The sequence below is a fragment of the Chiroxiphia lanceolata genome, chromosome 22, assembly GCF_009829145.1.
Source record: "Chiroxiphia lanceolata isolate bChiLan1 chromosome 22, bChiLan1.pri, whole genome shotgun sequence".
Classification (NCBI taxonomy): domain Eukaryota; kingdom Metazoa; phylum Chordata; class Aves; order Passeriformes; family Pipridae; genus Chiroxiphia; species Chiroxiphia lanceolata.
In genome coordinates this window covers 7,931,916-7,958,879 of record NC_045658.1, presented here as the reverse complement: position 1 = coordinate 7,958,879, position 26,964 = coordinate 7,931,916, and the positions used below count along the sequence as shown (strand labels likewise).

General features: G+C 41.4%; 2 protein-coding genes and 1 long non-coding RNA gene across 7 annotated transcripts in view; 1 reads left to right on the top strand and 2 right to left on the bottom strand.

The window, feature by feature from the left end:
- The first annotated feature begins 544 nt into the window (after window positions 1–544).
- TNFRSF9 (TNF receptor superfamily member 9) lies at window positions 545–4,478 on the top strand. The gene is made up of 7 exons (XM_032708793.1): window positions 545–1,083; window positions 1,160–1,282; window positions 1,495–1,632; window positions 2,147–2,213; window positions 2,307–2,443; window positions 2,662–2,796; window positions 4,192–4,478. The coding sequence occupies exons 1-7, from the start codon at window positions 975–977 to the stop codon at window positions 4,317–4,319; spliced, it is 837 nt and encodes a 278-aa protein (XP_032564684.1). The 5' UTR covers window positions 545–974; the 3' UTR covers window positions 4,320–4,478.
- LOC116797365 lies at window positions 4,182–9,765 on the bottom strand. Of its 2 annotated transcripts, XR_004360631.1 has the most exons (5): window positions 8,716–9,765; window positions 8,089–8,133; window positions 7,115–7,162; window positions 6,460–6,602; window positions 4,182–4,248 (listed from the first exon to the last, which is right to left on the bottom strand). It is a non-coding gene; the product is annotated as an uncharacterized LOC116797365 (long non-coding RNA). The 2 variants fall into 2 exon arrangements; XR_004360630.1 differs by having other exon boundaries at window positions 7,115–8,133.
- Window positions 9,766–15,698: 5,933 nt separating this feature from the next.
- Window positions 15,699–26,964, bottom strand: part of PER3 (period circadian regulator 3) — a 29,749-nt gene continuing 18,483 nt past the window's right edge. For 2 of the 4 annotated variants that reach the window (XM_032708764.1, XM_032708765.1), the window contains exon 21: window positions 22,660–26,532. In XM_032708764.1, the coding sequence (XP_032564655.1) occupies window positions 26,431–26,532 (102 nt within the window). In that variant the 3' untranslated portion in view covers window positions 22,660–26,430. Of the gene's footprint in view, window positions 15,852–18,732; window positions 18,859–22,659; window positions 26,533–26,964 lie in introns of those variants that run through there. The other 2 variants (XM_032708763.1, XM_032708762.1) reach the window with 2 other exon arrangements.

Here is a 26,964-nt window from a genome sequence, read left to right as displayed (position 1 = left end):
ATGTTGCCTCTGGTTTTAAGAAGTTTCAGTATTTTGAAGGACAGAGCTGCTAACGGAGCTCTTTAGCTGCAGAGCCCTATTGTGTAAAACCCGTGCTCGCAGGTGCTGGCAGACCCGCTCTGGTTCCCTGGTAGCTGGGCTCACGAGAGCTCCGACAGAGCAGTTCAAGTCCAGGTCACGCACAGGAGAGCAAGTCACAGGGAAGGACTTTGGTGGGGGCTCTCCTGGAATGGGTGCGGGCTGCAGCTCCCGGCACAGGATGGTTTGTGTGCTGCCCACACGGGGCTCCGCTCAGAACCCTCGACAGGCTGGTCCTTGCTCTGTCCGTCTGAGTGCCGGGCACGCACACACGGGAGACGCGTTCGCTTGTCATTTACAACGCACTCTGGACAACTCTTCCACGTCCTCTTCTCCTCGGCCCTGCGCGCACCCCCCCCGCTCCGGCCCCCCCAGGCCAGCGCCAGCGCCGGGGATTGGCCGCGGGGAGCCGCAGGGGGCGGGGCTGCGCTTGCATCCTGCCGGGGTTGTAGCGTTTCACTCGCGGCTGCATTTCCGCGTCCCGGGCGGGTCCGCGAGCGGGTTGGGAGTCGCTGTCCGACTGCGGTTCTCGGTTGTTCCTGCGACCTCATGGCCATGTGGTTTCAGACGCGGTATCTCCGCTCACTGCTGCGGTCTGCCCCCGCCGGCCCCGCCTCCCTCACCCTCCACCTCCTGGGGATTCCGCGCGGGACTCGCCGGGAAGCCCCAGTGGGGGAGGGCGAGCGCTGCCCGGCACCGCTGAGAGGGCTTTGCGGGCGCTGCCCGGCAGAGCCTGGGGGTCGCGCCGCGGGTGGGGTCCGGAAAGCCCTCGCCAGGTCTGGGCTTCCCCGCCGCCCCCGGGATGACGCAGCCAAACCCCCCGGGGGCGGCCGCTAAGGGCCGGCGCCCGGCGCCCCGCGCGCACTCCAGCGAGCCGCGCCGCCACGCACTGACCCATGGCAGCGGCGCGGGCGGGCCAGGTGCTCCTGCCGGCCGCGCTGCTGGCGCTGGCGCTGAGCCCGGGGCCCGCGGCCGCGCTGCCGTGCGTAGCCGACTGCCCTGCAGGTAAGGGCTGGGCCAGGCCGGGGCTCGGGGCGCCGGGCGCGGCCCCGTGGCAACCACTCTCTGTCTCGGCCCCCAGGTACGTTCGTGGAGAGCACGGGCTGCAGGCGGGGCGCGGGCGCATCCTGCCAGCAGTGCCCGGCCGGCACCTTCTCCAACGCGGCGGGACGCAGCGCTTGCAAACTCTGTCGGAAGTGCGAAGGTACCGGCAGCCCCTCTGTGACTTCCCGTGGCAACGACATGCCCTGGCTGGCACCTGCCCGCGGGTCGATACGCTAAATAACTCCACGCGTCTGCGGGGCTTCTCGCTGAAACTGCCAGCCTGATTTTTGTAAGAGCAAAGGTCCCGAGCCTTTGCTGCATCACGCTGGGCACGCACAAATCCGTAACCTAAGATTCGTTTTCCCGTTCCAGGAATATTCAAGTATTTAAAAGAGTGTTCCTCAAAAAGCGATGCTGAATGCACGTGCAAGGACGGGTATCGCTGCAGTGGCGATGGCTGCACCCACTGCGACCGAAGCTGTGGTGTGGGCCGAGAGAGCACCGGGAACGGTAAGGTTACCTTCCTCCACCAGCTGAAAGCCCCTGTGCTTACTGCACTAGACACGCTTACTGCACGGTCTCTTGAATAGTGCAGAAGCAGCTGGAGTAAAGACCTCGCAAGATAAAACGTGCCACTGCTGCTGAACGGTACGCATGGAGTGCGGAGTGAGCACAGCAGTGGACAAACCCATCAAACTCTGAGCCCTACTGTGGCTCAAATCCTGCACCAGTTAGTTTCCTTGGCATGACAGCTCCTTTGTCACTGGCATCAGGAAGACCAAGCTGTGAACTCTCGACTTGGTTTGTGGCATCTTGTGCCAAATAACCTGGCTTTGTAGCTGAGTACTGTACCGGTCCGTGGCTCACAGGGAAAGACTTATCTTACATACTCAGAGCAGCTTATGAAATAGTAATTACGTGAATGTTGATTATAGTCATTGTACAAGCAGGCAAAAATAATGTTTCACATGTTGTGTTTTAAATGTTTATCTTGTACAAATTTACCTGTCTTTGTCTGTTGAAGGTTGCCAGACTTGCCAGTATGGAACTTTTAATGATCAGCCCGATGGCTCCTGTAAAAACTGGACAAAGTATGTAATCTAAATGCTACAGCTATAACACTTTACTGGATTTTTTTCTCTAGCTTTTTTTCTTTTCCCTGTTTTGCTGTAAATGTCTTTCAGGTGCTCTGCAAACCAGGTCCTGGAGCCTGGAACCGCAGAAAAAGATGTCGTTTGCAAACATGCCTCAGTTAATCCCACTTTAGTCACTACTCTACCTACCACATCGCTTGTAATTCCGTTTTCTATCACTGGGCCAGGTGAGTCATTGTACAATGCTGCTTATAGAGCTAAAGAATTGTGACCTACTTTGAAACATACATTCACTTTCCATTTAAAGAAGAGTCCTTTCTTCTATGCATTTCCAGTGTTGCAGACTTAGCTAGAAGCAGAGTGGAAGACAAAGATGTCGGCTAATTCAAGGGCAGTAGAATTCTTTTCTGTTAAAACTCTTAAGAGAATGTTGTTTAATTCCTAGGGAATGATCTCCAGACAGACATTATCAGGATTTTTCTCACCGTAGCTGGGCTGTTGTGCATAGTGTTCCTGCTACCTTTGTGCATATGCTTCAGTGTCTGGCAGAAAAAGAAACTACACGCTGTCTTCAAAAAAAGTAAGATAAATGCACTCTTCAGTTTTCTTTGTGAAACTAGAGAGAAGTCAGGAATCCAGGTTGTCTTTTAAAGACAGTTGCAATAGCTTCAGTTTTTTTGGCCTTGTAAGTCAGGAACAACAACTGGAGGGAAAACAGTTTTGGAATTTTTATTGCAGAAGGCACTTACTTAACTGTGGGTGTTCTGTAAACCGCTTCCTTATCCCTTCAAGTGAAGTATTCATGGGAGATGAAAAAGCTCACCTGAGCCTTGCTGATCCTGTCAAGGGTCAGTTCAGTTTATTACTTTCAAGTACCGTCCTTGGCATCCGTGGCTATAACACTTTCGAGTTCTCTCTGCTTAGAAACAGTACACATGGCCTGGAGTGAGCATCTTGGAGCTCTGGCTGCGGTAGAAGAGGAGATATCAGTCAGGATGTGCTGCTACACAGGTGCAGAGGCAGCCTGAATCCAACACTGCCCTCTGAGAGCTAATAAACGCTGAGGAAGCTCAAGAGTTCAGCACAAAGATGGAGTGTAATTGCATTCAATGTAGTTTGTAGTTGGCTTGTTTGGTTTTCTGAGGGGTTGTCTCTCTCTCTCTTCTTCTCCCCTGTCCTAGGGATAAGGTCTTACTCTTCTAGTGTAATTCTGAATACAGGAGACAATAGCAGTCCAAAAATCTAACTTCTCCATGTTGTCTTCCTTTCATTTCTATGGCAAACAGAGCATTAGAGGTCCTGTTGAATTAGAGGAAACAAAGTATGATAAATTAGTTTTATCAGATTTATATGCTGTAGAGGAATAATTTCAGATGATAGAATCATTTGGAAGATTTTTTTCTTTCTGACTTCCTGAACTTGTGACTGAAGAATGGTGAAATAAGATGGGGAAAGAGGACATCTGTCTAGTTCTGGGCCCCTCACTTGAAAAAACATTGAGGTGCTGGATTGAGTCCAGAGAAGGGCAAGGAAGCTAGGGAAGGATCTAGAGTGTAAGTCTATGAGGAGCATCTGAGGGAGCTGTGGGGGCTCAGCCTGGAGAAAATGAGGCTCAGGGGGGACCGTCTCACCCTCTACAACTACCTGGAAGGTGGTTTGTAGCAAGGTGAGAGTTGGGCTCTTCTCCCAAGTAACAAATGACAGGACAAGAGGAAATGGCCTCAAGCTGTGCCAGGGGAGGTTCAGGTTCGAGATCAGGAGGAATTTCGTCATAAAATGGGTTGTTAAAGATTGGAAGGGGCTGCCCAGGGAGGTGGTGTAGTCACTGTCACTGGAGGTGTTCAAGAAACAACTGGACAAAAAACGCAGTGCCATGGTCTAGTTGACAATGTGGTGTTCAGTCAGAGATTGGACTCGATGATCTCAGGGGTCTTTTCCAACCTAGTTGATTCTGTGATTCTTTTCTTTTCTTCAGTGCATATCACACTTGAACAGTCAATTCAGGAAGATGACACCTGCAGCTGCCGCTTTCCTGAGGAAGAACAGGGTGAATATCAGAACCATGGCAAATCCACAGAATTCAGAGATTTTTTGGTGAACTAGAAATTGAACTGTCCAAGTCAACCACATTTGAATTTTCTTTTGGAATACAGAACAAGAACCTGTTTATGTAAATAGAGAGGTTATCAGAATCTGAGTGTCAGAGTCCCAAATAGCCCAGCCACTGAGAAAAAAGTGCACCTTTTCCATCTCTTAAAAAAATAAAAATAAATAAAAAATATCTAGTTTGCTGACTTTCTTTCTCTAGGGCTAAGACTCATTCTAAGAAGTGGTTCTTGATCTACTTGTAGAAATACAGCACTTAAAAGCTCTAATGGAAGGGCAGAATGGCTTTCTGGTCCCTCATTAATGGTGCCTGACCTACAATTTACATGCAGTCCAAAAGTATTTTATGCTAAAAAGGCAATCTGTAGCACATAGTAGAGGCACAGGTGACACGGTCTCTTACCATTACCAGCCCTCCTCCTGTGTTACCAGCTGAGCTCCTCCCAAAATTTGGCACACCCTCTTATATATGTCAGGGAGAGGAAGCCATAAAAATCTAGAGCTGCAAAGTGTTCCATCGCTTGCATCTGCTGGTGTGTTACACTGATTGGCTTAAGGGAGGCAGTGGAAACACTGAGAAGCTGTGGTTGACTTGATCTTAGAAATAGCTGTTACTGAGCAGCTGGACTGCACCACCTTCAGCCCTACATCATTCAGCTTTGATCTTTTAGGTGATGTAAACTTTACGTATGTTGCAGCTGTACATGTGATAACTTTCTGGTACTATTTCTGTAACTGAGGTTGGAAAGATTTTAACATCAGATGCTATCTGTCTCTCTGATCAATTACTGTTACTTTGGTCTTGAGAAAAAAGAAAATGCATGTTTGAGTCATGGCATTTGCAACGCCATTTTTAACCTTTTACAAACCCCAAGTATTTTATTTCTTCAGTAAATGTTATTAAAAAAATAGAATGAAAACCCACCAATATGTCATGTAAAGGGTGGTTTCCTCTCTGTGTGATTTCAGCACAAGGGAACACTGTTCTTGCATTTGTACACAGGCAGATAGTGACAGAACAAAGGGGAATGGTTTTAAACTAAAGGAGGACAGATTTAGATTAGATATTAGGAAGAAATTCCTCCCTGTGAGGGTGGTGAGGCCCTGGCACAGGTTGCCTGGAGAAGCTGTGGCTGCCCCTGGATCCCTGGAAGTGTCCAAGGACAGGTTGGATGAGGCTTGGAGCAACCTGGGCTAGTGGAAGGTGTCCCTGCACCTGGCAAGGGGTGAGACTGGATGAGCTTTAAGGTCCCTTCCAGCCCAAACCACTCTGTGATTCCATGAAAACTCTTTGAGCTCTAAGTGTTGTCTGCTTTCTGTGCATGTCTCTTTTCTCGACAGTCATTTAATTTATTATGTAGCATGCAAAAAGGAACTGGGAATGCCATGATGACTCTCAAGCAGCCCAGGTGGCCCAGGATGAGGTAACAGGCCAGATGCAAGCTTTTTGTGTTTCCATTTGTTTTTCTTGGAAGTCAGAAGGTGCCGCCTTTGCCAGACTATGCGTGGAGGCCCAGGTGATGTCAGGCAGAGTTCTGAAGGCATGGAAAAAGGAGACAAATTCTCTTTAAAGATAAGTAAAAGCAGGGGAGTCTGCTGCTTTTTTATTGCTTCCAGAACCAGCACCATTTCCTGGCATAGTTAGTAGTGGCATCAGTAATTAAAACTGTATTTGTCACACATCTTAGCTCCATAATTTCTTACAAGAGTTGCACGGCTAAAGCAAGTAAAAGGTTCATAGCAAAAGGTTTTCTGTTTCTCGCTTTCCTTTCTTCTACAGGTGTTTCTGTGCCTCATAGTACTGGATGATAAATACTCAGAAACTGTAATGGCTCCTCTATAACATGTACACATCATATAATTTTTTAAAGCAGAATATGATTTCTTATTTTCAGTCTTTCTATCAGATCCTTCATAGGATAGAAGCATAGTTTTCTCTGACAGTCATTCTGGTAATAACACTGATGATATAAAAACCTTTGAGGAGATGGCCCATTCTGACGAGATGTAACACACAGGAAATAGTATTAAACACACAACTTGTACCACTCCACTTGCATTTTAAATAGGTGACAAAAAGTTAAGGTAAATTTCATTATAAAATTATACAAAGTCTTATTTTATTACCAAGTGACACCTCAGTCCCTCTCTCAGCAATGAAAAAGCCTTCCCTGATACAGTGCTTTCTTCAGAGACTGTAAGAGAAGGTTCTCTGTTCCACAGGTTTTGTCTTAGCTGTGCATCAGGAACACATGGCTGAGGATCCTTCTACCCCTGGAACTGGCATGAAAACAGCTGTTGGACACTATAATTGCCCTCACTGTAAATAAGAACGTTTAATACCGTCTACAAAGAAAACGGAATTTCCCTCTAACATGCTTTTGTCAGGAGTTTGTTATGATATCACCTACTGTGTTCCCTTTCACCTTCTAGATCCTGGGTGCCTGCCAGTTCAAAGCATCAGACTATTCCTGCAATATTTTGAACCAAACTGGATTGTACTTCAATGAAGCAAAACCACCAGCTGAGCACACGCTGAAACTAAGGAAAATCTCTCCTGTTCTATTTGCATTAAGAAAATAAGTTTTATTTGATTTAGCAAGTGCAAAACCCCATACAAAGACACCTACTTCAATTTAAGGATGACTTCTCATAGTCCATCTTAAAACTGTTACACCTACTCTCCGGTTACATAATCCAAACTGAAACAAGCCATTTAAAAACTGAAATAAAATATCTGCATTACCCACTTAAGTCAGTTTTAAACCAAATCTAAGGTTAGTTTAGCTCACCTTTCTCCTGCATGCAAGAATTTCAGCAGGTTTAGAACAAACGCAATTCTGGAAAAAAGAGGAATGTGAGTGGAGAGGTGAAAGAGACAATTTGCCTTTAGTTACAACACTACAGACCTGAGAAACATTTACATTTAAATAAATCCTTCTAGTATTCACAACATTGATATTTTGATACTTTGCATTTAGAACAAGTATAAACCATTTAACCTGAAGAGAACACTATACAAGCCTGTAAGCAGGCAAAAAGACAAAAACAAGGTATCACACTACTTTACTCAGTGCACCTTCATACAAATTTTAGAGAAACTTTGAAATAGAAAGTAAATGTACATACATGCCTAAAGCAAAATTTACTGAAGTATCTAAAGCATAATATATTTTTCTTATACTAGAATGGAAAATACAGTGAACAGGTATATGAAAGGAGGGTGGGAAAAAAAATTCTTGACTTCAGAGGAGCTGCAACATTGCAGCTCAGCACCACACTTGTCTTATCAAGCAACAATCTCATCAGAATGGTAAAGAGATCCAAAAGCCCCACACTCCCCATTTAGATTATCAGCTTTGGAGGCATCCTTAATAATACAGCATTTTGACTTGCTGTGGTACACCTCACTAAGCGTATTACCTTAGAGAAGTAGAGGTGTAAGCACAGGAAATGCTTAAGGGTTCCCTCAAACTTAGAAGTTCTAGTAAGAGAAAAGGAAGCTGCTATTCTTTCACATGAGAGTTAAAGGGTATAGGAACCTGAACAGGCAATCCAGTGGATATGGCAGTAACATATTCTTTTGTCCTTTCATCTCACTGTGCCCTCATCAGTAGGGCAGGCTATGATCGCAATACTTCTCACATGGAATAGTGAAGCTGTAACATGTAGCATTATGTACTTTTCAAGAACGCTTAAATATGCCTCAGGGAATTACAGAACAGGAAACAGATTTACTGTGCCGTGGCAGTACTAATTAGCCGACCTTATATAACTTTCTGCACCTTCTTCCAGTCATTCCTAAAGACACCTAAAGAGATCATAATAGAAATAAAACATGAATATGGTGGCAGAAACAAGTAGTAAATGAAGATGGCTTTGGAGGCTTCCTGGATTATCCTGTTTCCACATATGGTGGTTGGCAATGGATAATTTCCTTCTAAGCATAAATCCTGCTTGTCTTGTAGAGGATTTTTAGAAAAGCTACATGGATACTGGGATGGGATACTATCTTGTCTAGACTTTGTAAAAACTTCCCCAGCTGAAAAGGCCAAGGATAGAGCTGAGCAGTTACTAACAGCCAGAAACACCTCCCCATCACCCTCTCCAACTTAAGGAAGGAGGATTGTCACAGGAACTAACGGAGAAATGGATGGAATGAGAGCAGGAATCATGGAATCATTAGGTTGGAAAAGACCTTTAGGACCATAAATGGCATTTAAAAGCTATTTGGAGGGCTGTTCTTTGCAAAGACCTGCAGCGTTTCTTCTCGTTTCTTCTCCTGCTCTTATACATCCTTCACCAGAATATAGTTCTTCTGAACATTACAGGAAAGGAGCTGCACAGCAGGAACATAAAGAGGAAATACAGGTCTGTGCTAGAACAAGCTCACCAGATATATATCTTTTCCGTGTGATACAGGTTCTAATCCCACTGTGACAAGCACAGGTAGATTTTTCTTATTTTCCAAGACTCTTCTGCAGACTCTGCTCAGAAGTAACCAGTTGGTACTGTCTGTTACAAGCCTTACTCGTAAAAGACACATACAAAGCAAAGGAATAAGAGTATCCAACTAAATACAGACCGCTCTTCAGAACTTTCTTATAAATATGCCTCAGGACTTCTTGGAGGAAAGAGGATTTTGCTCCCATTACTTAGTTTCAGCGTAGCAGAAACATTCAACTTGCCAAATCAGAAGACAAAGATCTGATATCTACTTCCTTCACTTTTGTTAATTCCTGCTCCTGTTGGTCACTCTCATTCCCAGGGACAGCTTTCCCTCCAGTCAAAATCAGTCAATCACCACAGAGAAATCAGTTAATGCTTGCACTGGGAATTCTCTGATAAGCTGGAATTCAGCTCTTAATCAGCAAAGGGAAGATTCTATGTGGCTGACTGCCAAGAAACACACATTCATTTCACTCATTTCCAAAATAACCTTGAAAGAACTGCTTTAAACCTACACACTAAGACCTATGCCAACTTTCCCTGTTAAATACACGTATTTGCCCTGAAATGTGAATCACTGAGCCTGCAGAGATTCCATTTAATTAATAAAAACCTCTGATAGTGAAGGATTAAAGGGATTATGCAGTCACAAAGCAAAGTAAAAAAATTAAAAGTCTGCTTCTGTGCTCCATTCATTTACTGCCTACGCTAAGTGGACAGCTAAATGCCAACGATTATTAGCATTCCTCTTTAATTAGTCAGAAGCTCCTGCCCACACACTGAACTTCTATAGAACTGCCTGAAATTTGTCCTCTGATACCAGCTGTGGATATTAGAGTGATAAGCGATCCTAAGCCTCTGTGGTAAAATCAAGAACATGTGTATGCCAAATGTGAAAAGCCTGACAGAAAAATAAAAAAAGGCACAAGGACATGTCTGACAAAAATTGTCTTTTTCCATCCCCACTGTAGATTAAAGCCCTTATCCTCTAGCTTTTTTAGACAATGAAAAGGGCATAGTCTCCAAAGATAGCAAAATCTTACTAAGTTTCCAATAAAATGTTTGTAGCAAGAAACTAACAAGGCACAGCACCATGCAATTAAGATAGTATGAAGTATCTCAAGCAGGGAAATCTGGAAGATGCCTCTTTTGCCTTGTCCATCTCTTGAAATCTGCTGCTTCAGTATTTCTGCACTTCTTCACTTTGTGCTGGAAAAAGTAAAAGACAACAGCCTGGCCTGCCCGTGCCATTATCCAAACTAGTAAAAAAAGAATCAGCAGGGTATTGCTGCTTCTCTTTTTGACATTAGTGGTACCATTTTTTTTAAAAGCTGCATTTGAAGCCTTAGGAGACAGAAATGTTGAAATTCCTTCCTTTAAATCCTCAGCTGAACAGATATCTGTGTGGGTAGGCTCCAGGACAATAATTTCTTTGGAAAACCCCTCAATAATCTTCTTAAAAAATAATAAGTGGTCGAAGATAAGAACAAGAATGAAAAATGTCATAGTATGCAGCAGTCATCTAGCTCTGCAGCAGGATTGCCTTGATAATTTATTATTACAACCTAAATTAAACCTCAGAAAGACTGTGTTATTGTTTTAAAAAGAAAAATATAGTACCTACTGCCGATAAAACTGTTGGGGAATGCATTTAGTGCAGTAGCTCGGGGTGTAGCTGCAGTGGAGCTGCAGGTTGAGCTCTGGGTAGTGCAAGCCCAAGACAAGAGGCCGTGAACTGGCACCAACCCTTTGCAACAGGGACTTTTGGTGCCAAGTGACCAGACACTCAGAGACATAGCAGGAGCCCAGGGCTCTGAAGGAAGAGAGAAGAAAGGTAAAGCAGTATGTGGAAGAGAACAAGGCATAAGAAAGGACTAACAAAGGGGTTGCTACATAAAAGCCTCATGAAGGCCAAAATCCTGCACAAAATGCCATGACTTCAGAGATTTAAACCACATAATAAAGGCAGGCTTTCCAAGCTTCTTAACATGAGAACAAGCCTGGACTACTTCTAGAAATGACAAGATAGCAAAGATAGGAGAAAGAAGAAGACGGTCAGAGTAAATGAGAAAGCAGAGCAGATCATACCACTCTGCATGCAAGATCCATTCCTGAGCAATGACTCTGACTGGTCTGTTTTGCTTTGATCCACACAGTTGTTTGTGTGGTCTTTAGTAAGCTGAGCCTCTGATACAGTTCCAACGCCTATAAATGATGTTGACTCCTATCAGTGAGGCTATTCAAGAAAAAACAATGCCTGAGGAATACATAGTATATACAAGTACAAACTTCTTCCAGAGGAAAAAGTCTCTTGACCGTATTTAATCATTCTTAAAAAAAAACAGGTGAGAGTCCTTTAGCTGAGAAACATGTATGCAAGACGGAAACAGAGATAAAACCTTTCTCAGAAGAGAAAAATGAAAAAAAACCCAAACGCGACCAAACACAAACACACATCAACCCCAAAAAACACACACATACCGACCCCCACCAGACGCAACCAAACACACACTGACCCCCCCCAAACCCAACCAAACACACACACACGGACCCCCCAAACCCAACCAAACACACCGAGCCCCCAAACACCCCCCCCCGAGCCAAACACACACCTACCCCCCCTCACACCGATCCCCCCTCACACACCCACCGTGCTCCCCCCCAGCCCCTCCAGTTCCCGCCACACCGCGCGAGAGTCCGCAGCGCCCCCTGCCGGCGCGGAGCAAATTCCGGCAAGCTCTGAGGGTGCCCCGGGCCCGGCCGATATAAAATAAAAAAATACAAAATACAGCCACCCACGAGTCAGACCAGCCCTGTGCAGAAAACCCAACAGGAAAATATGTTCACCTGCCCCAGTTCTTTCCCAATAGTTCTCTGCTTCTACACTCCCCATGCCAGGAAGGACTGGCATGCCAATTTGGACTACTCTGGATTATTAAAAGGTCTCTAAAAATCCAGTATTTTCCCTTGAAAATGCCTCACAACAGAGTTTTCTGCGACAAAGAAACCCAAATCGGAAACTTTTGCCGTTTCCAAGTGCAGCAGTGTTGCAGAAACATGTGCACCTCCCAAGAAATGAGCCCAAGCTCTATGGGTGGGACTGGTGAAATGTGAGGAAGGACCGACAGAGCTGACTAACAGCCTGTGCCTTTCATCAAGGCTGCTTTGTACTCCTTTCTGTGATGACTAGTGTGATGACCTGAAAAATTAAATAAAGAAGATTTTATTCTGCTTTCATCCAGATCATAATTTCTTATTAGAGGTGAACAGATTATTTAGGATACCTTGGGATAGCGCTAGAAGAGTACAGAGAAAGTTCCAGCCTTGCTGCAGATGTGTTCCTTTCTTTCCTTATACTGTCTGCTCTCATAATTTCAGTTTTAAAAATAAACTATAATTGCGTAGTTAGTTCCATTACATTTTTTGTGAAAGAAACCTTATTTCAAGATCAGGTCTCTGCTCCTCTGTTTGTGGCTGTGTTATCCAGAATTCAATTCCCGTAAGATATCGATGTGCTGGACTTCCAAGCTCCAGTCATGCCAGACTTACTTTCCTTCACATCAAACAGAGTGAAGCTTCAGTTTTGTAATTCTGTAGTGCTGAGAGGACAGGAGAATTAAGAAACAGTTTGTCAAGCTTCACTTGGAAAATACACCCTCACTACAGTGGGCCAGTCCAGCAGGGCCAAAGAGCAAGAGGGTTTTCCCCCCTCAAACTGGTGGAACCTATGCTACAAAGCAGCAGTGTTTTGGCAGCTGTGATCCTGTGCTCAAGAATTTTTAGACCACTTGCCAATTCTGTACCAAAATAAAATATATTCAGAAGGGCCTAAGGACCTGCCATCTGCATTACACAGACGTATGTGTTCAGGTACACACGCACACTCACCTATGCACTTCAGCCCACCACAGAACAAGAAAATTTAAGTCAGAACCTCTTGCAGATGTTACCTAACATTGAAAGAAATTCAGAGGATAGAAATACCGAAATATGTCTATGAGGTTACAGAGAAACATGTGTGACGTGCTACATCACAGTTCACACACAGTGAGCAGAAGAAGCATCTTCAAAAAGAAAGTTAACAGCAAGTGCCCAAATATGGTTATTTCTTTCCTTTGGTCAGCTTAGTCTCCAAACAGGCCATTTTCAGTAAACACTAAAATGCAGAGTATAAATAAGGCAATGCAAGCTAGTTGTCAGGAAAAAATCGTCTTATTGCATATATGATCTCACGAGGCATCTATTTTGGTATGCAAAATAGATCTAATAATCATGTTATGAAGCTGAATAATCAGCTAAAATGTTAGATTTTAAGACAGTAAACTTCCTAGGTGTTAATAAGGACAGATATCTGCTAAACCAGCAGTGACAGCAAAGCAGAAACCCCCAAGCCCCTACATGCTAGACCCTACTAGAAAAGTAAATAGCAGTGCATATATTCTTTTCTCTCATACCAGCTGACATGTATAACATTGAAACAAGATGTTAAGTTAAAAATGCTAGTAAAATTCAAGGAAGAGCTGGATATTTACACAATAACAAGGTCATCTGCAATTATAGTGTCAATACAAAATCATTTTACTGCACACCTCTCTTCTTGCAAGCTAAATTCAAGCCAAAAATCAGAAGTTATATCCTCTGAAAAAGTCCCTCATACAAATGCTACTGGTAACTCACACCTTTTCTGAAATTTCTGGTTTTGCCAACTGTCACAATACTTGACTAATGTAACAGTTTGTGCTTACTTGCCATAAAGGACTTAAAACAGGGGAAAGAACTGTTGCATTATAGATTACATTTCATCCTTGCTATTTTACAGAGAAGGTAGATAATTTTGAGGGGTGGTTTTGATTGGTTTCATTATGTCTTATTTTTACTTTTTTTAAAAAGTTTTCTTGCAACTTGTACTTCATGAGCCATCCATCATTTTAAACCAAGAGGAGTTATTTCTTCTGATAACGAAGAATAATCTTTTATGATGGGTTCATACACTTACTGCTTAGAATTTTCTCAGTAGTTTATCTGGACTACTATGAGCCTTGTTATTTTAAACTGAGGCTCTTGAAAGAAAGTCTATTAGCACAAATAAGAACTTTGAAAAGTTTTCCCACAAAATAGTAATTTTGGTAGAAACTAAATCAGTTTCTTGCAAATCAAATTCCCAGTTTTCACAGTGCAATTCACATTGACTTCCCTCACCCATGGATTCAGGGCCTTGTACCTTTGTTTGGTATGAGCTGTTTTTTTGCTTTGCATGATGACGTGTGCACTGTCCCCTGAAGGAAATGCCTTTGACATTTTGGTAGAGGAAAGAGTGTCTAAGTGACAACTTCAAATCTGAGTAAAGGCAATAAGCTGTGGGCAAGTTGCCCAACTTGAATATGACGCACTTCATGATGGCTCTAAGAGGCTGAGTCTTCCTTGAGAAAAGACAAAGGACAGAAGTTGCTTGTGAAGAGTGCTTCATTAGCTTTCCTTGGAGGATGCTTAGAGTGAATATTGATAACACCATTGTCATTGATAGTTCACTGAAGGAGAAGCATTTGTACAGAGCATCCAGCACCAACAGTGAGATCATGCATCAAATCAGACCTAATTACTGTCTCCAGTTTTGGAATGAAGAGCTGCATGACTCAGATGAGGAGCAAGAATTCCTCTCTTGCTACTTATTTCTCTCTTAGGGAAGCACAGATAAAGAGAAGTATAAAATGTATTACGTTAATTTTAGAGAAATTCTTTTGTCATCAATACTCAGTTCAGCAAAGAGAAGTCCAGAGAAACAGGATCTGTAGTTCAGACACCTGCAGCATGTGTTCTGTAAAGCAAGACTAACCCTCTCTGTGCACATAGGGCAGTTTAGAAAAGTTTAGGCTGGCGGGACCTCTGTGGGACTGTGGCAGGATAGACCCACCCTGATAAGACCTAAAATCCAATCCAGCTATCATGCAAGCTATCATGCAGGATCAACTGTTGGAGTCAGGGTGTTGTCTTGGTGTTAATTTCACACCCCTCCCACACCCCAGTCTGCACTGAAACCAGAGCATTTGAACTTACATGGGGATGGTCAGGGCCTTGTCAGTCTTAGTTTTTAAATTCTGTTCCATTCCATCCTTGAAGCTATTCAAACCTGAATAGACACACTTCTGGACAAACTGTTTTGGCTGATCCTGCTTTGAGCAGGTGGATTAGACTGGATGATTTCCAGAGGTGCCTTCTGACCTCAACTGCTCTTTCAGAGGCCACTGTGTTTCTGGACAACCTGCTAACCATGTCCATTTGGGATGTGCTCTCTTTGAATTAGACCTGCAGCAAAAATACATCTGTTCTATATGACCAATGTAGCTAATTTGAAATTAGTCCTGGAAGCCACTGGATGTACAATATAAAAATTAATCTTCAAAAGGAAATGTTAATAAAGGATAAAAATGAGAAGCAGATAAGTCTACACCTTTTGCAATTTAAAATTATCACAAAATTCAGCATAGGGAAAGAACTTTAGTAATATTAGCTGGATTTCATAGTATTTTAAAGAGCATTTCAAGACAAAAACATTTGATTAGAGAAAAGTAACGAACCTTAATTTGTTACGAACAGGCATTATCCTTTCACCATCTAAAGGAAAGAAAACAGCCATAAACTTATTTTTTTTTTATTTTCAAGGCTCCGTACAGTTAGATATGACATTTCATAGAGAATGAAGATGAGGAACCAGTCCAGTCAGTCCTCGCTCTTTGATATGAAAAATGAAATTGTAAGTAGAGAAGACAAAATATGCTAGATGGAGGGAAATAAGCTTTAAAGTGATGAGATTACCTAAGGCAGCTACTGTATTAGCATTAAGTAAAAGGCAAACAGAAAAAACATTGCTAGAACTCTCAGAATTAAATAGTTAGTTCCAACTGAAAGAGAAGTGAAATGGAAAAGGGTCTCCCAGTCTACTGATGGACCTGTGTTTAATATCAGCCAAAGTAGTTTATATGTACCAAGCAAGTCTCCAGATGGAAGTTGTACTTTCTCTGCCAAGACAGTTCTCTAGGGCAACATTGGATGAGGTCTTCTCAAATAAATAGATGTGAAATGCTGCAAGGGGGGCAGAACAAACAAAAAAATTGAATTCCCCTAATACTATCTTTGTAAATTAACTAGATGTTTTAACTCCCTTTTTCTTTTACTTTTTCTGGCACAAGAGCCCCAAATACAACACAACACATTCATCTATCTCACAAAAGGAAAAAAAAAGTTCATATCATATCAGATGCTTTGCGTCAAGCCTGCTAAGGCTCATAAATCAGCTGTCTTATTGCCCTGGTCATTTCAACCAACGTCTGACCCTTTTGTTAACTCATGATTTATAACTGGAAGTTACTTTTTTTTACATGCCAGATTTATAAACTTTACTGTGCTTGGTTTGATATAATATCCATTTTGTACACCAAGCTATAAGACAGTAAATTTATTGCCTATGAACTGTTACCTTGAAAAATTACATCAATGCAAAGTGGTTCCCATTTAGAATCAATGGGCAATAAATTCATTGGAATTTTTTTTGAAGGGGGGAGAGAACATGATGATATTTATGAAGTCATGAGCGGGTATATAATGGGAGAAACTGGCAGCAGAGGCAACACTCAGACAGGAGTTCTGAGTTACAGGGGTAGACAAAGACAAAACATATTCAACACAGCAATGATGCATAAGTTGATATTCTGCTGTCTCATTATTGTCAGCTTCTCCTGTCCTCTCTCGTCTCTCCCCATCATCAACACCAGTGAGATGTCTTATCAACTCTCAGGTAAGAGTCTTCTGATTTTAATGATTATAAAGCAGGGGCAGGAACAATAAAAGCAGAAAAGAGGCAGGTGTGCTTTCCGAGGGGGGCCTTGATTTGTGCTGATCAGCTGTAGAAAAAACAGGAATGCCTTCAGAACCAGTAGTGCAAGTGATATATCAGTGGGTGCCAATCTTGTAAAATGGGGAGGTTGGGTGCCCTAAATATTTATCCCTGCTGCTTTGAAATCCAGGAAACAAAAGTATGTATCCAGCACTGAATGTGAGCTGGTATTTAGTGTCTGAGCATTTGTAGGCATTGGGTAACTTAAAGAAACTTGGCTATACAGCTTCTCCTCTTCCTACCCTTTGAAGCGAGCTATGTTGTACTTAAAAAGGGGGAAACCAACCACAAACATCAAGAACAGGCAAGTCTGTCTTACACTCCTGTGTACTGAGCATGCAATTTGTTTACACTAATTCAGATCCCATTTAGCCCAGGGAAAGGATAAATCTTTGCTTGGAAAAGCTATCTTCAAAGTTTGAAATGGCTAGGTAAAAATGCACAGCAGAGTCTGGAAGGTTACTGTCACCAGACCTGACTTGTACTGGAAGACTTTCTGAAATGTGTTCTGAAAGAACAGGCAAATCAAACCCAAAGTTATTGCTTAAAGCTGACTATTAAAAAGTCACTGTTCTTACCAGCTTTGCTGGTGCACCAGCTGTTGTGCTGCTTAATAGGTATCAGTGGTCCCTAGTTTGCTTTGAAAATCTTGGACTCACTAAGCCAGCATCTTCTTAAGCTTTCCACTATGTAACCTGCACTTACAGGTAACTCTGATTCAGTACGGATAATACCTATCCCATCACAGAGTGAACAAGCTGGCTCTAACCATTATTGCATTTGCTCGAAGACATCCACTAGGCTTCTTAAATCTTCCTTACTGATGTAAAGAGTCTCCAGGATTGATAAAATAGAAGAGGAACTGTTTTGAAGAGGATTGGTTTGGGGCTTTTGTTTGTTTGTTTGTTTGTCTTTAATCTCAAAGCAAATTTACCCACTAACACTGCTCTGATTTAAAGAATAATCCAAGGTCTGAGATATGAATTGTCTCCACATAGCACAGGAAAGTTACTGTATTCTTATTCTGAGTCTTACAATAAAACCCCCACTTTGCAGTTGTCCTTTTATGCAGTGAACAAATAATTAACATAGCTGTCCAAGGTCTTCAAGTTCTTGATCTTTGTCCAAGTTTCTGAAATGTTGGGGGATTATTTTCAGCAGTTTATTTTCTTATACGTTCCCTGTTGAGGAGCTATAGAGTCATACCCATCCCTGCAGTTCAGAGCAACTGAAACTCCATAGTGTCAGCTAGGCATGCAACTACAAAATGACAGTCACATACACAACTAATGTTTGATAACCACAATTTTGAATGTCTGCTTTATATTAGCAAAGATGAAATTTACTGGTCAGATTACAAAAGTTACCTCAAGTGTAGCACTGCTAAGGGCTTCTGTTGGCCACCTGCCATGGGGCACAGGCTGGCCACAGAATTTTAAATTCTCTATGCATATACAAATTAATTCTATCAGCTACCAGCAAACTGCTGTTTCAGAAAAAGTAATAACATTTGTACTGGTATGCACATTAACTGAGAGAGGACTGATACACACTGAGAGGCTTAGCTGCCAAAATAAATCGTAAGATTTCCTATATTTATTCCTGCCTTTCCCCCTCCTTTTATTGCATTTAATAGTTGGGAAACTGAGCAAGTTAATAGCTCTTGAAGTTTTGTCTTTATTCATAGAAAAGCTCCAGCATAGGAACTAGTTGATAAAGAAATGGAGTTAAAATAAGAAAAAAAAAAAATATATACAAGTCTCCATGCATACAGCTGAATACTGGAAGGATTAGGATGAGTTCCTCAAGCAATGAGAGGGGCTGCTGTTGGTCAAAAAACTTTCCTAAGAAAACATCTGACAGAGAAATCTGAGATTAATATCAGGAAGGTACCTTTTCTCAAAGCTTTGGAAGGAAAAAAACCACAAAACCAACTATCCCCTATCATAATCATTAAATGAGGATGAATGATTGGTGCTTTTATGAAAATTTTTAACAGATGGGGCCAACAGACCTGATCAGAAATCACCTGAGACAGACTGAAACAGGAATTCAAAGCAAAATACTCACCATATGCCTGTGTCTATCATATTCCATTTGCAGCTGATGAAGACTCGAGATTAAACCTGGAGAGGCTGGGCAGCCCAGGAAGCACTCCTCTGATTCAGTTTCTGCCAGAGCTCTTGGGCACACTGACTGAAGACAACAAAGCAGGTGAGGATTTATCACAGCAATGGGAGAGCGCCCATGGTTTGCATCTCCAGCTTCCACAGATATTGTGCCCCAACTCCCAGGTATTTACTGAAATACAACATTATGCGTAGGCAACAGACTGCTGTCATTTAGTTAACTGGGACCTTGGGGAAACCCACTGAGCAACCATGCCTGCAGTTCAACACTACCTGATAAAGCCTCCAAAGGAGTTTAGCAAAACCTCCATATAGCAAAACCAGGGCAAGGCAAAGATTGGCCTTAAAGGAGCTGGCAGACAAAACGAAATAGCAGTTCTTACATAACATCAATACTGCAGAAAGTGCAGAATCAATAGCAATGGATGGTTTGGAGAGCAACAGATGTTACTGCCTGATCCTCTGAACGTTCCAGTTCAAAAGTTCTGCCAGCTATAGCATTATGGCACAGGAGAATTATTTGTCTAAGTTTACAATTTCTAAATGGTAAAACATTTCATTATGTCTCCCCTCTACCAGGTCTTACTCCCAGCAACTACAACCCAGGGGAATATATCAAAGCGGTAAGTAAATGACCATCTGTCACTGAAACAAGAAAAATAAGATTCTACAATTTAAACTACACAGAATTGTTACCAAGACATCATTTCAGATCCACAGACTTCATAAACAGTATAGACTAAAGTAGCATGGCACAGTATTCTTGAAGCTGGAATCACTTAGCAGTTAAGATAGGCAGGGGAGGGGGGAAAAGTGGAAAAAGAAAAGGAAAACAGAGAGAGCAGATAATCCAGAGCACTTCATTCTAAACCCTCCACCTTTTTTCCCCCCAGAAAAACAGTTTTCTAAGTAAAGGCCAATTTTCAGCTTCATTAGCCCCAGGCACCAGTATTAGCTGCATGTCATTTCCATCCCCACACACACTACAGCATAGGCTACACAGTATTATTATCAGATGTGTTATAAACCATTAGGTACATGAAGAACATCATCCCTGTTCACTTCCTGCTGAATTAAATACAAATGCAGAAGACAGTGACTCATTTTAGTGCATCATCTAAATCAGAGGGCACACTGGGCAGCTGCCTCTCCTTCTCCCAGTCACAACACAGGGCTGGGTGATCAGTCAGGGCAGTGAAGAGTGTACTTTCCCACTGGGAACAAGTACCATCCAACAGTAACCTCTCTAATGCTGTTTGACTTCAGACTTTCTACGGAAATCATCCTCGAATTGCTTTGCTGGGACGCTTCTTGACCAAGGACAGGAAACAGTACAAGAAACGTGGGAATCTTTCTGAGTGCTTCTGGAAATATTGTGTGTAAACAGGAAACCTCCTGACGGGTTGCATAATTTATACAGATGTCTGAAAACATGTATATAGATTTGCTTGATTTAAAATGAGAATGAAGAAACATGAAGGTAGCGCCTAACTTTAGACTCTACGCTACTTGGAAATGAATAAATTCTTGATATTTTGCAATTATGCTGTGACCAATGTAGTATTTTCTTAGAGCTGAGCACAACAGGAAGAAATTAATGGGACAAAGAGATAAATATACAACACAAAGAATTTGGGCAGGGGAAGCAAGATTTCCATGAGGTCCTATGAAACCTCCCAGAAGAGCAATGCCTCAACTGTGTCTAAGTCCAGAGGCAAGAGGACTTTCTCCTTTGTCACTTGATGTAGACTGGGGTGTTAGAAAGAAAGGGTCATTGCTGCATTCCCTGATGAGCTGGTAAGGGATTAACAGTGCCCAGACCCATCCTGCCATCCCCAAGGCACTACAAAACCAATAAGCACGCGTCAGGATCAAGCATCCACTCTCACTACTGCTGGAGACAAGTTTCTCTTGTTCACTCAAGAGACCCACAAATCTATTTCTTTGCAGCACCTTGCCTAGCCCCCAGCTACCCACGACAACAGGGCTGTCTGTGCATAGCGTGGGCTTTAAGAATTGTGTCTGGTTATCATCAAGCAGAAGGTACCCATGGCTGTCAATGTCAAGGTTTGCATCCAGATTCGGACAGCCAGTGGAGGCAGGAATGACACCATCTAAAAGATTCTGTGGCTGTGACCTGCACTTATGTGGCTGCACACACAGATGCAGGAAGGTGACACATGGATGTAGACAATATGTGTTACTAGGGCAAGCCACCTCCTGCTTGAGCACTCAAAGGCAGTGAGATTTGTTCCCTTGAGCTACCACTCACTGACAATGTTGTTGTATCTTGGCATGTAATGTAAATAAGGGAGAGGACAAAACAGCAGCTGCCAAATTCTTCTAGTCTGAAGACTCATATGCATAGTCTCATAGACTCACAGACTCACACGAGTCTACTCATATGCAGAGTACCACCATACTTTCTCAATCCTGGATACCCTCCTGATAATATCTGGAAGGAATAGAGCTAAACAGTCAGGAGTTGTCTCTGGGTGATGCCAGTCTTGATAATATGCACAAACTGTCTGAGCTGTGAACCCTACCTTGCTCAATACATATTTTGCACAAATCTCATGCCAATCAAGGCTCACAGAAATCTTGAAGTAAACTCACCTAACAGTCATATGCAGGCTACATTGATCTCAACAGTATACATCATAAATCTCTGACTTTGCTATTTAAACAAAGCCTACAGGCTTGAAGCAGCCTGCTCACTTCACATAAATTACAAGACAGATGATGCCAGCTGTAACAGAGAAAAATGTCCTCAGAAAGTCAGGGCAGCTGGATGCCCTGTGCAGCTATTTGTAATCTTCTGAACATTCATCCTTCTCTTACACAATGGAGCAAGTCAGTGCCTGTCTGGAAATTACTCTTTTTCTGCTATCTCATCAGCCAATAAAAACTTGTAGGAGAAGACTACAAGACACATATATTTTCAAACATTGACAAAGCAGGAGCATAGGTGGGCTGACATTGATTAGATCTCTGAATAAAAACATAGAACCACTTTTTCATTTCACAAGCCTATTCACTTTTCCTCATTTTTTTGATCAAAAATAACTAGATGATTTGACTCACATTTTTAAGTATGCTTAGAATGATCAAATCACCCTTTAAAAAAAAAAAAAAATCAATAAACCATCAGCAATGATATATCCAATGATATCTCTTCAAGATGCCTGTGTTTCAAGGAACCACATCACTTATCTTACCAGAAGCACCTTCAGTTACATGCTCATCTAAGATTACTTCTTTCTTTACCAATTTCAGTATGATGCTACGTCTTTTGTTCTGTACCTTACACTCCCTGCAGTGACTTTGCCTTTCTCCCACAGGCTTCTTTAAGCACTGTTGATCACATCTCTCTGTTAGGTCCCTTAAAGCAGAAAGAGACAAGTAAATTGTTTCTCTGCAACTAGTTAAGAACTTCACTGCTCTTTAAGACATCCCTATGAATTAAACCTGCAATTTTTTCTTTGCACTTCCCCTAGAACAAAAAGTTCCCAACAAGATTAGCAGAGGCAGAACCTTTAAATCCTGCATGCCAAATCCCAACAGTTTACAAATCCCGATATAATATTTCAAATTCAAAAGGTGCTTGCTCTTCTTTGCAGAATATAGTTAGAAAGGAAAGAATATGTCCTGGAGTGGCAAGGGTAGAGTGCGACTGAAAAAAATCAAACAATTACAAAACCCCTCACCAAAACAGCACAAATGGCCACTAAATTACCATTTTCACTGTACCCACAACCCAATGTCCACTGTACCCCAACCTATGTACAATCAGAATGTAATATTTCCTTAAAAATCTATTTTCTACAAATTATCAAGAACAAAAGTAAACACACATTTGAAACAGTTCTTTGCAGAACATTTTTCAGTTTTATTTATAAAATCAGATGCTCCTTTAAAGTGTACAGTTAAAATCACAACTGTAAATTCAACCACTGCTGAATATTATTTCAATAGAATACCCCTACCAACCGATGTAAAAATTCATTTGATTGTGATTTAAAACTCGATTCAGCTGGAAGATAAACTTACCAACACATTACTCATTCAGCAAATATTTACCACATTGTAAAAACACACAAGGGTCCCTTCTGTTCATAGCAATACCATGAAAATATCTGCACATCAACTCATCTTTTAAAACATAATTCTCTATTTATGAATATAACAAAAAAAAAATTGCCAGCGAAATCCACCAGGGGTTTCTGAACTGCTGACGCCCCCACAGGGGGTAGTAACTGCATCAGTACTGTCCTTGCATGTTTTCCTTTTGATCACCAAAAAAGTGACCTTCCAAGCAGGTCTAAACTGTCCACAACATTTTGCCAGGCAAAACAGTCACAGGAACAAAATAACAGGTGCAAATCTGGCTGCAACACTTACTCCACTGGACTTTCAGATTGGAACTGCAACTCACTTTGATCACTCCAGCACACCAAAAAGACTAAAGGTTAGTAAAACCTGAAGTAAAAACTACCAGTTCCTGAAAACTGACGGAAATGAGGTCAAAGGCTTGATAAGGCATTTCATTGCAAGATGTTGTGGTTCTAAAAGGGTAAAGAGTAGCTTGGGAAACATTTGCTTTTTCCATTCTAAGCCTGGAATTGCCCTCATTTTTGGGCAAATAATTGTCTCATCATTACACAGGGCATTGATTCACCTCTTTATTTCTCTTATATTCTTCTCCAAAATCCAAATTTTTTCCATAACACAGGTCTAATGTAGTCCCATACAAGAGATCCTGCACCTAAGATTTAGCCAGGATTACAAACTCAGAATTTAAAGTCCTAGGCATGTGCATTTTCATTATATACAGCCAGAGGGTGTGTGGCATTCGCAGCACTTTAAAAACTCTCTGGGCTTTCTGTTGCTCAATAATTCTACTGGGCACAAATTCAGAGTAGTAGGGGATACAAGAAGGGTTAACACCTCCAAACAAGAAATCCATGTAATATGATGAAGTTTCTATATAGAGGTCAGAATCCTGACCTCTAGTAGCAAAAATACAGCGAGTGAAGATTCCCAGATTTTACTTCTGGATTTGGTATAAACTGGGGGTATGCACCTGTGCAAGTCCTTTGTGCCTCTGACTCTTTTTATACAACTGGGATAAGTCGTCATCTTTTTGACATGTTCACAGACCTATGGATGAAAAGCATTATTCAAGTGTTAGGAACAAATTAGCATTCTCCTAAACTAAGTCCCACTGTTTTACAAAATGGATATGTCTGCCTGCTAAGACATTGCAAATCATCTCATTTTCATACTTGGGAAATGAACAGCGAAAATAATGTATACAAAAGAGCTGGCTATTATATTTTCTTGTGGCTTAGGGTTCAAAACCATTTTGAAGGAGACAGCTGTTCTTACCTGAAGTATTCAAATTAATCTATTTCGCTACGTCTCAAAATACATTAAAGCAATTCTTTTAATTTAAGCACAGCTAACTAGAATGGATTCTAGTGCATAAGTTTGATTTGACGGATAAGTTAATTAAGAAGCTTCCCAATCAAGAAAAAAACCTATACACAAAGCATCTTATTACATGCTTTAGAGCAAATATTTTAGGCAGTGTGATTATAAAGCAGAATACCATATTTGGAAAATGCTGTAAAAATACTAGGAAAGGTATAAGACACTGCCCACATTTTCCTACTTGAATATATAAGCTGCTATATGTAAACACCTAAGTCTCTTATTTTAAGAGGTGTTTGAACACAAGGAGCACTGAGGATGTGTGGACCTCTGCTGATTTACAACACAAGAAAAAACAAGTTTAAGTGGAAAAAGCTGAAAAAGAAACACAGCTTAAGAATAAATAGAAAGCAATAGGTATAAACAGAGCAGGCAAACATACTGTAAAAAAAATTTAAAAAATCAAATGAACACTGCCTCAGTCAAATTAGTCTTGAAAACTTAAAATTGTGTAAAAATAACTTTCCTTCAAATAAACTTCAATGAGAAAGATTGTCACTGGATTGATTTTTAAAAGTAACAGAAACCTTTAGCTAAATAGTTTTCCTTCAATGACCTGCAGGTCACAGTATTTTTAACTTAACAACTCGAAGCTCACTAGTAACTGAAACTAGAGAAATAAAAATACTTCACACAGCAGGAAAGGAAGAATTACATAGAAAAAAGGGTAAATAATGTGTTACATTCTAAAACTCTGTTGAGAAGGCTAAGGTGATTAATAACACCACGCAGAAAACCTGATTACATCCAGCTTTTGATAAACAAAGGGGAAATCAGACAAAATTTGCTGGACTTTAGTGTTTGAAGAGCACTTTGAGACATCCATGAGAACAAGTTCTTTCATATACTGAAAGTGGTTACCACTTTCTGAACATCAAACTCACATTATGCACAAACTCCTTTTTCATCCATGGATTTAAACAGCTAGTGACTCCATTATAAAGAAAGAGGTTAAAACTTGTACAGGAAGTCAAAAGTGCTAAGAAATAATGAATATAGGGTTTGATGTTCAAGTTCAGCTCTACAACATGTGACTTTTCACAAAAGCAGAAGAAATGAACCTAAAACTCTTTTTGGTTTTGGCATCATCACAACAAAAGCAAAACAGGGAAACTGCTTAAAATTTCCTATTTGCTACATCTGGATTCAACTCAACCACTCTAAATCAACAACAAAAACATTAAGATACAAACCCACCTTCCAGAGCACTAGCAACATAAGATAAAAGATTGCATGTAGCTACTTTAATTGATAACTACCTGCCTTGATAGAGAAGACTTTCCCCCCTGCATCTGTTTTTAAAAAGCAGATCCTGTGGAAGAAAATAACTACTACATTGATATTTCTGGGTTTTTGTGGGGGTTTTTTGGCTGCTGTATGTAATTTAATCTCTAATGGATTTTCAAATCAGTTACCCTCAATTAATTTTATACATCTGTGTTGATAAATACAACTTTAAAATCAAAAGCTGTAAAACAACTTGGCTTCAAAACAGTCATCACAATAAACACAGGGAAAATCTTTGCTTCTTTTCTCTTCAGTTTATTTTTTTCTGATGGGCACAAGCTGGCAAAAGGCATTTGATGCAGAATAACCTGGCCAGTTTAATCTGCTCTTTAAAAAGCCTACTGGATTCTCAAACCAGCTACAGTGATTTCAGAACCTCAGAGTATTAGGATCTTCAGTTCAGACTTTTAAATACTGAACAAAAATGAAGAGTACTCTGCTGTAGCTTGGTTTCAATACATCCACCTTACCTGGAGAGTAAACATGCTCTGATCAGTTAGGTTCATTACCATAGGTTCTTAAACACTGCATCTTTTCAGACTCTTACTTGCCAAGTTCAAAAAAACAAACCAAAAAACTTTGTATTTTGCTCATCACCGAGCAGTTAAAGGTTAGAAACATATTCCATTCTGTGTCAAGTCTATGAGGTCAGAAAGTGAAATCTTTCTCCCAGTGAAAGATTGTCTTCAGAGTCATGCCAGGAGCGGAAGGGTAATGGAGGAAGATTTAGTTTCATAGTGTGACTGCTCATGTTGGTAAGAGATGGCCATGTAGGTTCACTGCTAGTATGGAGCAAAGCCAGAGGAAAAGAAAATGGGAATGACACTGAGCAGTTTTACTGACATAGGTGCTGATGCCCTCAGTGTTGCAGGAGTGGAGGTGGTTTTCCCTTGTTTTCCATATTGCCATCAGCCAGTACAGCCTCACAACTTGCTTCCCTGTTGTCACATGTAACACAGCCCTTTAAAAAGGAACAAGAAATAGTAATTTAAATTCTTTTTATGAGTCTATTTCAAAGGGTCAAATCCTCGACGTTGAAACCTCTCACCAATGGGCTGAAATCTCTCTAAAGCAGAGATTATACAGACGTCTTATTTTCAGAAGCCCATACTTGCACCTGCAACTTACCTTGTCTCAGAGATTAATCCTTTGGTTAATGGAAAATACACTTTTACCTTTGAGATAAGAAGGCACGTGGTTTCCTTGAATTTGAAGACCTTATAATTCAGCTTTATAAGCAAGCTCCTCATTAAAGATTTGAACCACAGCCCGAACAGCAACAATACTGAAGAACAGAAAAGGCTGAAACACCCGAGTGTATCGACAGACCAGACTGTTCTGGGTTTTGAGAAACAGTACAATATTGAAATACAGCATTGAAACAGAAATCCTA

Excerpts from the sequence above, each read along its gene's own strand:
- TNFRSF9 (XM_032708793.1), top strand. The coding sequence starts at position 975 with ATGGCAGCGGCGCGGGCGGGCCAGGTGCTCCTGCCGGCCGCGCTGCTG. Across the intron at positions 1,633-2,146 it reads CCGAGAGAGCACCGGGAACG|GTTGCCAGACTTGCCAGTAT; the intron begins GTAAGGTTACCT and ends TGTCTGTTGAAG. Across the intron at positions 2,797-4,191 it reads ACACGCTGTCTTCAAAAAAA|TGCATATCACACTTGAACAG; the intron begins GTAAGATAAATG and ends TCTTTTCTTCAG.